Source organism: Anas acuta, chromosome 8 (genome assembly GCF_963932015.1).
Source record: "Anas acuta chromosome 8, bAnaAcu1.1, whole genome shotgun sequence".
Lineage (NCBI taxonomy): Eukaryota > Metazoa > Chordata > Aves > Anseriformes > Anatidae > Anas > Anas acuta.
Genome location: NC_088986.1, coordinates 2,965,746 through 2,976,316, shown reverse-complemented (window position 1 = coordinate 2,976,316; position 10,571 = coordinate 2,965,746). Strand labels below are relative to the sequence as shown.

Here is a 10,571-nt window from a genome sequence, read left to right as displayed (position 1 = left end):
GTGAAGTGCTGCTGTACAGACAGACAAGGAAAGATACCCAGCATGTAAGCACACCCTATTTTTCAGAATATGTTTAAGCTTTTTCAAATATTAATTATTTATAATAAAAGATTAAAAGATTGTTAAAAAAAAAAAGGGGGGGGAGAATAAACAGGTACAGGTTTCTAGGGCTTTTCTTATAACGTAATAAACACTGAGATAAGTCATGAAAATATATTTGGTGTATTTTTCATGTTCTGATGGACTGCTGGTTTTTGTACAGGCCTCGATTGCAATAGGTAAAACATGCTTCAGACAAGAAAACTTTTACTTTCACTATGAAAGTATAAAAAAAGCTGGACTACCCTTGCTGCTTAAAACCTCATGCTGAACAGCTGTCTCTAATAATTTCTGCGGAGGAGAAAAATCTTGAATTATGAATTCAATGAGATACCAAACCATTGTAATCATACTAAGTAATTTCACTGTCCAAAACAAGAAGTACTTACACTTTAAAAAAAACAAATCACCCAAAATAACTGTAATCTTACCTTGCAAGGATAGCCAAATCACATCAGAATGCTTTTTTTTTTTTTTTTTTTGCCTGCAATAGGGAGTTTGCTGAATTTCAGCCTGAAGACAGAAGTTTCATTTTCCACACTTGACCCAGGACATCTTTTTCTTACCCAGTTATAGGAACAGGAAATGTTCCGTGGGAACAAAATAGGGTTCTATGCAGCAAAATAGTGGCTGCAGTGCCAACAAAGGCAGACCCGGCTGCCTTCCATCGTACCACACGGCTTGAGAGGACTGGCCTGTGTAAGCGCTTGAAGGCAGAATGTCACCAGCTGGAATATGCTGCAGTAAAACCTGTCCCCTGGCATAAGGATATATAAAACCTTCTTTCATGTTTTTTGTTCTTTCATGTTGTTTTTTTTTTTTTTTTCCTTGTTCTGAGGTTTATTCAAATAAAGCACTCGCTGCCCTTCCTGAACTAGTAATACACCGCAGTAGCCGATGTCTTGCACTACACCTGACCCCTGGTTTGCTGTAACTGAAAACAAAGAGTGACTGCTCAATTTTAGCCTTCACTGATACAACCCTCGAGTTTTACATAATTGCTGAGCTGGCTGTACTGATAAGCCATGCGGATTTATGCTGAAGGGGGGTTAGACAGTACTAGCAAGGGACAGTTGTCCACCGTTTGTATTAAAATACATTATTTCTTCAGCTAGAAAAGCATCTACAAGAACTCCAGTGAATTAAGGTTTCGTTCTTTCATGGCTACTGGGATTCCAACCTCCCCCCAATCCATTTGTAAATATTCCTATTGATCTCTTGCAAAGCGACCTTCCTCCCTAATATCTTCCATTCTGAGAGTCCCCAACTCCCCTGCTACCTTCAACACCTTCTTAACATCTCCATGCTCTGCAATAAGCTTTTGAAATGAGGGCAAGTAAAGGAAAAAAAAAGAAAAAAAAAGAAAAAAAAAAAAAGGATTAGGTTAGAGGAATAGTTTTTCTTCACATAGGAACTTCCATGCTGACCTTTTGGTGTTACAACCCGTACCACAGACCTAGTTCAGGATGACGCGATCAAGGGAAACACTCAAAGACCCGTAAGCTGAGAAGAGCACCACCACTACGCAGCTGCTGGGAAAAAAAAAAGAGCATGGGAGAAAACGAGAATCATCAGTGCTGCTCCCCCTTCCTCCTGGCACCCACTGCAGGCTGCAGAGCCTCAGCCCCTGTCCCGCTGGGGCTCCAAGCCCTGGTGCCCTTCCAGCCCTGCTCAGGAGCAAGAGTGTGATGGGCAGCCAGAAATAACCAAGTGTGACAAGAACAAAAAAAGACCTCACTACTGTGGCACAAAGGTGGGTGCTTGCTGCCGCTACAGGAGCTAAAACAGAAAGGGGGGAACCCAAAGAAACCGCGCCTTGGGGCACGGAAGAAGTCAACATAAAAGGTATTTAGACTGGAAAGGTCAAACTTACGATTTGGAACTGGTGACGTGCAGTGTGATTGCAACCTTAAAGGCTCCTGGCTAAAAAGCATATATATTTTCTTGTATGATTACATATATGCTTACAGCAGGACTTTTATCTATTTGTTTAACCTATATATACATAAATACATGTTTATGTATGTATATTTAGGTATTCATGTAGAGTGAGTAAGCTCGTGTTTAATCACGTACCCTTTTCTCCAAGTGACCTTGTTCACTATAGAGGAAAAGACGAAGGACTAGATTTAGGAGTAATGCAGTCAGCTCCAACTCTGTTTCCTTGAAGTGCTGTCTTAGCCACCAAAATAACTGCCTTAGAAAAGACTTTTTTTGCTTCATATAAATAACGAGGTGAGGAATGCCTTCTATGTTAACTCAGTGAAATTGTTTTATCATTTTTGTTCCTATTCCCCCACCCTCCACGAATTAGTTTTTAAATTGAAAGAGGGCCAGAAGGAGCAGCCTAGTTGTAAGCTGATAAATTGAATTGTACATCTAAAGTATGATGAGGTTACTGGGCTGTGTTTGGACTCCCTAGCTGGTGTGAACAGCCATACACCACACAGTCATCATGCTGAAACTCGCCTTCACTGGTACTGGCAGAGGTGAAGTGGGAACAAGGCAAGCCTTAGTTCTTCTGATGGTGACAGACAGAATTACTTTTCTTTGCAGCAATTCGTATTCAGAGTTACAAAGGAGAAAGTATAGAATGAGTAAAAAATAAAAAAATATCACTTGGTTAAGAAGCATTAGGGTTAAGACTTACCTTACTCTGAAACTTTTTCCCAAGGATGGCAAGCTCTGAAGTCCAATGCACAGGAATTAAAGTGTAAACATTCACATATTTAATAGTACCATCAAAATAACCATCATCACTACATTAAAAACTTCAAAAATGCATTTGCGTATGGTCCTAATATAAATTAAATATATGAACTAAAAGTAAATAAATTTAACATTAGGTAATGCTATAAATAAGGTAAATGCGTTTAGTGTACCTTTGAGTCATAAAAATGCCTTAAAAAACAGGTAAGTTTACAGCTTATCACCAATACTCTGGATACCACTTTCATGATTTTTTTCAAACATCGATAAGTCTACATTTGACAATTCAAAATGATTTTTTTGGCCACTGAACACTTTGATGGAGGAAGAGGTGTGTGGGATGTCCAGGATGAAGTCCGAGTTTTATTTCACAATAAAACTTCTTTGATTCCCAGCGCTGATAGCAAGGCTCTCTCTTTTCAAAACCTTAATTGTAAGTGCTTTTTTTAATTTTGGTTTTTAACTCGTTAGATATCCATTTTGCGAAGGCTCATCCTGCTGAAGGAGTCTCTGAGGGAGAGAAAATATAACGATGAGCTCGTATTTTCCACGACGAAATAAGAAGTATCTTAATACGAATGATTCTTTAGATAATTCCCAGTATTTTCTACAGCTGGTTACTACAAAAGTTAAGTCCACTGACATGAATTCATTGCAAGTGAATTTGTTAGGGGCCTGTGTCTGGGGTCATTCAACTGCTCAACGGTTACCAACAGAAAAAGCTGACAGAAAACTGAATTCACGTGTATGCAAAGAAGCAGCACAAACCATCTGCACTACTTAAATCCTATTGAAGTCCTTCAAGTAAATTTCTAAGTGGGATTTGCTTGGAATAGCAAGGGAAAAGTGACTGCAGTTCAGGACAGCTAGCAAGTGGTACGAGATCTGGGGAGCATTTAAAAAGTCAGGAACCCAAGTAATGAGAAAGGCCACCTTTCTGTAACATATACCATACAGAGAAACACATCAAATCCAGCTACAGAAACACTGCTGAGCATTTTGGTGCACGCTGGGAACACTCACTTCCTTCTTCATCCTGTACCAAGTCTTGCTGTGTTTACAATGTGAAAAGAGAAATTTGGAAAAAATACATTTTTGATCTTCCTTGTTGCTCTTTTGCTCTGAACAACACCTACACGAGGACAAGTTCAAAACCAGGGTTGTGTTCTCCTAAACCAACTGCAGGTACACAAACTGAAGTCCACCTGCACACAAATACTCTAAAGGATCTGTCACTAAAAGTACTGTCACTGTCCCGCTCAGTGCTAACACAGTGCTTCCAAAAATCTCACCAAAAACCAACCCACGACACCCACTGGTTTTAGACCAAGATGCCAGGGCAGCCTTGCTGGATTGCTTTAGCCTACCTTGCTAAAAGAAGACATGGCAGGGTATTTTTCAATAGTGGAAAGCCAAAGATTATGTGCAGAGTACCTGCTGAAAAGTACTTCTGCCCTATTCTTGGAGCCAGAACTTTGTTAGAAGCTGCATCCAAAGTCCCCCTGCTCAGGCACAGCTGGTGCTAGCAGGTAACAGTGCTAAGGGCTCCGAGCTGCTTCACACACTCCCAGTAGGTTTTTTATTTTCAGTCTCATTGCAGAGGAACAAAAAGCCCTGACTCAGCTAACCAGTCCTCCAGAATGTGAAACACCAACAGTTTTTCCATTCACGTCACGCTACGTGCTCGTGGAGCTCCTCATCCCAGTTCCACTGGGAATGCACAAGTGTCAAAGTCCCACCCCACTGACGGTGGCTTTGAATCTCAACAGAAGCAGCACAAACAACAAAAAAAAGTCTCATAGATCAGAAACAAAAGGGACCAAACACCACCTACCATAACTGCTGGGATGGGGATGTGTTCTGAGCTCAGGAAAGAAGGGAAGAGGGAAGGACTCAGCCAGAAGAGAGACACAATTAAAAACAAAGAGATTTCACAGGTTCACCAGGAAGATCAGACAGCCCAGTTTTACACCCTCCTTATCTCTGCTGAAAGAGGAAAATCAAATATCCACCTGTGGCATGTGACTGGCAACACTGCTTTATACAACTGTGGGATCTTTCTGTTTATCAAGGGTTGGAGAGCTTCCTTTAACCGGTGATAATTCCTTTCAAGTTCTCGCTGGTACTCCTTTTGATCTGGACCGATCAAGCTCTTGTTCTTGCGCAGGGCATCTTCACATCTAGAAAACAAAAGCCTGTGAAACTCGGGCATGTAAAAAAGGACATGGTTGCTAGAGACTTGTTAATTTACTAGCACAAAAGCTTTCCTTCTCCTCCTCTGGGATGGCACATAATATCCTTTTCTATCTTGTCTTTTGGGTAATAAAGGCTCAGTTAAACCAGTTGGTCTCCATGGGGAAAGGAGAGGGTGTCACGTTTCCAATTTCCATTTCAGTTCCAGAGTGGCAACTTCTTTTTTATTTTAGTTTCACTCTCCAATTACATTTATACTTGCTGAAGAGAAATGAAAAGCTTATCTCTACATAGCTACTTCTAGTCCAAGCAGATTTAAAGATTGATAGACCAACTGCTCTCCCCAGCAAAGATTAATAAAAAGCAGATTATAAAATGTTCCTTGGGAACTCTTCTACTTGGAAAGATGCCATTTAAAGAAAGGTCCAAAAAGAGTTCTATCATCAACACCACTCATCACATACGGAAAAACTACATTGCCACTGGATCTTTTTGCTTGGAACATTTTTATTTATTTTTTTTTTATTATTATTATTGTTCCCTGGTGCTTACAAAAGATGCTGGATTGAGGCTGTGGTTTGCATTACTCAAGAGGAAAGTACAGCAGCCAGCGCAGTTTCTTGAGAGAATTCTGCCAGCATGCTTCCACTCGGTTTGGAGAAATTCACTTCAGAAGGAAATTAAAACTCCTGGCCAGCCCAACAGTTTCGCCTGACCCTGCCAACCTGTGAGTTCATTCGTGCCAATGTGGCTCGCTGTGTTTCCTGAACCAGAACACTTGTTCACAACTGAGCTGTGATCACTAATTCCTTCCTGATAAACAGCGAAGCCAAATGACTCCAGCACTTGATCTGAGTGAAGTCATGAACCAGCAGTAGCACAGGGAACCGAAAGGGCAGCTGAGGAATACAGCTGCATATTGAAACCAAACAGATGAAGTTACAACGTGAAGACTCCTCTCTCTGGACAGCCCCTGTGTTATTGTGTAAGCTCCTGCCTGAGGTGGTAGCAATAAATGTGTCTGGCAGGCAGTTTGAAGACAATACTCCATACCTTTTTGTGAAGTCTTTGAAACAGAGACGTAGTTTGTTATGGTGTCTGAAGAGCTTTGGATCATTGGGTATTTCAGACAAGAAAACTTGTGCAACTTCTAATGGTCCCTTTAGGAGCAAAGACAAAAAGTACATTTTTAAGAACCGTCTGTCATATCCACTCGCTGGAGAAAATTCTTGCACGTAGACACATTCACAAAATGCAACATTTCCTCACAGAATGCTTCTTAAAGAATTGCAGCTGTAAATCTGGCATAAATCACCAAATATCATGACCACTGAATGTCTTCTAGGCATTTTTTAAATAAAACTCTGCTTTTGGAAAACAGTGTGAGAAAGTACACAGATTCTGCATTTGTTTTCTCTTACAATAATTCTTGACAAAGTTTGCTCAACTGACAACTAAGAAAAAGTTTAAACAATGCAGATGGAACTAGGGAAGCCTTCGCCAGCACTGTGAACTCGAACCCAGAACTTGAAACTCCAGCCCTGTTTTTTCCAGCTTGTGTATTAATAGAGGTTTGCTCACATTCCCTCAACTTTTCCTCAATATTTCTCCACTCCAGCTTTGCTTTCCACTTTGTGCAAAAACCACAGCAGGACACAATCTTAGTTCCACCCACCAGAGCCTGGCTAATCGAAGGTAAAGCAATAAAACTTCCTTTTTATGTTTATTTATTTATTTATTTTTTTAAACAAAGGAAGAAGCAGCAGGTGGGAATAACTGTGGATGTCAGGAAGGAGCAGGTAACCGAGGGAGAAGGGCTCTCTATCCTCAGCCTTTTTCCAAATCTGTGTTTTCAGGACTCTTACTCAAATCGTAAAGTCACTGAGAGCATCTGGTCTAGACCCAGCAGTGACCTTAAACACATCCCACAGACTGAATGGGAAAAAAAACCCACACAAGGTAACTTAAAAATAAGGCCCAATGCTGCCCATCCACTGAACCGAGTGATAGGCACCACCCCAGTGTCTCCAACTCAAAAAGGATTCTCACCTGATTTACTGTGGTACCTACTGATCCTTGTAGCACCATCTGCAGCATCTTTGGGTCTGCGGGGTCTTGGTGAGTTGCAAAAGCCAATTCCTGTGTTTTCTTCTGCATGTCCTCTATGGCAACTTCAATAGGCGTCAAAATGATCTAGGCAAGCAGACAAAATACGGGATGCTCGTTATGGCTGAGACTGTCAGCCAGCCAGATGTTCAGAAATGCTTTGGGGTGGCACCAACAGGACAGATATCCTGGAGAGAAGCACTCTAGAAACGGCATCCTCTCAATCTTAATTTAGGAACATTAAGAAAAAGGTTGGTTTTTAAACGTGCTTCTACATCTGAGCACTCAAAAGCTTTCTGAGATTGCTCCTGAGAGGGCAGGCTGCAGCGTCCCTTAGTGCTCTACCAAATACCTGGGGTTACAGCACTGTGTCAGTGCCCGAACACCTGCAGGTTCCCTGCCTTGCACGGAAATGCATTTTTCATTGTGTCTGCACACACTGGTGAAAGAGGCAGTAGGACACGCTGCATCTGTACGTTGGTCCGAATTTGGTTTAAGTTGAGTATGAACAGGAAGCAGTTCAGCAGGAATGAGTTGGTCTGAAGATTAAAATGAAGGGATGTGACACTGTCCCTGAAGTGAACAGTCAGAGTGCCTCAGGACAGCACTGCCTGCTCTTGCCCTGTGTGAAATTTATGCATCTTTAGCAGAGAAGGGAAAGGCGGGCTAATGACGGCCAGAGGGTGCACCTGCATTTGTGTCACGGTGTGAAGGGATGTGGCATTAAACAAAATGTACAGGGGTACATTATGCAAGAGTTTCAGCAACATCCACTTCCCTCAGTCTTGTATAATATTTCCCTTCAGACAGAGGAAACCCCCGGGGACGTCTGCCATGCAGAGAGCGTGCGCCTCACCTCCTCTTTGTGGATGACGTTTATCCTGGTCTTAATGTACGGGAAGGCGTGGGACGTCGTCAGGATTGTTTTGCGCTTGAACTGCTCGTGGAGATCCCCGTGAGCTCGGCCGTCCAGCGTGAAGGGCGTGCAGTACATGAAACGCCGCAAGTTGTAGTTTTTGTCGAAGTAAGTTATTCTGTCCTTCATCTCGTACGTGTCAAAGTAAGGCTCCACGTAGGTTATCTGGATGTAGGCCTGCAGGAAGGAACCCAGGTGTGCACAGTCAAGAATGGTTCCTCAGGAGGCCACATAGACGAGATGATTTCTACTCCTTCCTTTCTAGTAGTGCAATAACCCAGCTGGCTTTAACTCCTTCCTCTGAAGAGCTAGGACTGCTCTTTGTCTTTACTCCAAAAAATCACGCTCATGTTGACGGGGAAATAGGGGTGCCTGGTAGCTGCTCAGCACTTTCTGGACTAGATACGGCACTCTGCCCCTCTCCCCTCAAGTGTTTCCTTCTTTTCTTTGCAGATAATGCTTTGCCCTCAACTGGAGGCTTGTTTTCTAGGCATGTTCCTGTTATTTTTGCTATGCTTAAAGGACATAGCACAAGAATGACAAAACGCTACAGCTGCAAAAAAGCCAGAGGCCATTGAATGGAAAACTCCCTTCCTTCCTTGCATTTAGCAGAGATTACAGAGAAAGGCGAACGCAGCCTGAGTCTGAGCTGTCCCTTTGTCTCTTAACCTTCCCTTCCCAAAGGAAACAGCTAATTCTGCACTCCTTTGCTGGGATGATTTTCCCCAACTCTGTCCCCGAGCAGCCACAAGATGCTCTCTAGCTCTCTACGTGGATTCCATTGTCTCCTTGGTGGAATTCAGGGCAGGATTGGGCCCGTTACGTTTTTGTCCATTCAGGACCAGTGATACTGCTAAACCTCTGCTTGTATCTTACCTTGTTAGGATCTAGTTTACATTTGTCCACAGGGTTTGAGTCCTTAATCACTTCGAGGACATCTTCACCAAACCGTTCTCCATAAAATCCCTACAATCAAGAGCAAACACATTGCAAGAGAACATCAAATGCAGTCATCAAAGATGGAGGCTGGGGAGACAAAGGCACATTCAGGAGAGGTGAAGCCCAAAATGCCTTCAACAGAAGCTGTGCCAGGGATGAATGGGATCTGCTGAACCTAGGAGAATTAAATCAATCACATTCCAGGGGCAACACGAAAAAAACAAGCCCAACGCCCTGGAAGCCAGGCGAAATCGGGAGCCTTCCAACAGCACACACTGCGTGGCTTTTAACAAGCCTCTGAGCTGGCTGCATGTCTGGGAGCTCAACTGAAAACCGGGGTCAATACAGGATCTGCATGGACATCAGGTGCCACATCACAGCGTGGCTTTGCTGGCCTGGATGAATGGCCGGATCTGAGCTCAGTTTCATGTGCTCAGACCTCAAATAACACCGCTGCTCTCAGTGCCACGGGACAGCAACTGAGCTGTGAGCAACAACAGGACGTCAGAGCTAGTCTAGCAAATAACACAGGGCCAGGTCTGAGGAACACGTCGCATGGCACCACCCAGAGTGGTGCTGCTGAATTCTTTGCATCTTCCAGAGGGGATGGCCTCATCTGTGCACGGTGCTGCCGGGAAGTTTCTCACCCAAGACATTGGCTAGGTGCATGTTAGTTGGCACTGAACCAGACTAACAACCAGACAGTACAGACAGATGATCCCTGGGTGGTGCCTGGAAACACACCCAAGCCCCAGTTAGACTCATCAGAGTTGCCTTTGCATGTTCATGGCTGAAACAAACTTCAGAGACCTGAGATACCCCAGTTTTGGGGGCTCTGAAAGTCAGACTCCTTCAAGGGCACAATCTCTAGGAGCAGAGAAACATGATGTGGAGGTAAGAAACCTGATGGTCCTGTGCTTTGGGAACACAGCTCCTAAATGGCTGATGGAAAACAGTAAAAGTGCAATTCACAGAGTTTGAGGTCAGCCACAAACATCTCACCTCCAGCCTATGGGAAATCTCAGCTAACTTTGTTATCGCTGGCTCCTTGTAAACAAACTCTTGTTCATCCAGGTCTCCAAACTTAGTTCCATAAAAACCAACGCGGAAGTAGGTGCCAAACATCCTCTTTCCATCCTAGGTTTGGACAAACAAAAGGTTATTTCAGTGTGGAGACGAGCACACCGTAAGCGTGGCTGAAGACGAGCTCCGGATTTTTATGCAAAACCAAAAAGAAATTAAAATAAAAAAAGAAAAATAGAAAGGAAGAAGGAAAAGAAAAACACACCTGGAACTCAGCATGAATGCATTTAGCAGCAAACGCCACGATGAAATTATGAACTAACGTGAGATTTATGGATCGGTTATGACCATTAGCCCAACCCTGCAATGACTTTTCCTACCCCAGGAGGAGCCTGGGGCTGTTGGGACATCTCTGAGGAACGAAGGCGAGTTCCTTTGCTTGGGTCATTATTTCAGGCTCTCCAAAGGCTGCAGACACCCCTTACCCTGGTCCGTAGCTGCTGAGTGCCTGCAGCACGCAGGGAGGATGCTGCACACAAACACCCCTGCAAAAAACCCTGGCAATCACCCGCACCGAGCCCCCGGG

At 43.4% G+C, this 10,571-nt stretch overlaps 1 protein-coding gene across 13 annotated transcripts in view; it reads right to left on the bottom strand.

Moving 5' to 3' along the window:
* Positions 1-2,805: 2,805 nt before the first annotated feature.
* DOCK7 (dedicator of cytokinesis 7) overlaps positions 2,806-10,571 on the bottom strand; it is a 97,212-nt gene continuing 89,446 nt past the window's right edge. For 8 of the 13 annotated variants that reach the window (XM_068689801.1, XM_068689803.1, XM_068689804.1 and 5 more), the window contains 7 exons: positions 9,965-10,099; positions 8,900-8,989; positions 7,964-8,200; positions 7,051-7,194; positions 6,055-6,161; positions 4,821-4,988; positions 2,806-3,318 (listed from right to left, as the gene is read on the bottom strand). In XM_068689801.1, the coding sequence (XP_068545902.1) occupies positions 3,276-3,318; positions 4,821-4,988; positions 6,055-6,161; positions 7,051-7,194; positions 7,964-8,200; positions 8,900-8,989; positions 9,965-10,099 (924 nt within the window). In that variant the 3' untranslated portion in view covers positions 2,806-3,275. The remainder of the gene's footprint in view (positions 3,319-4,820; positions 4,989-6,054; positions 6,162-7,050; positions 7,195-7,963; positions 8,201-8,899; positions 8,990-9,964; positions 10,100-10,571) is intronic. The other 5 variants (XM_068689802.1, XM_068689805.1, XM_068689806.1 and 2 more) reach the window with 1 other exon arrangement.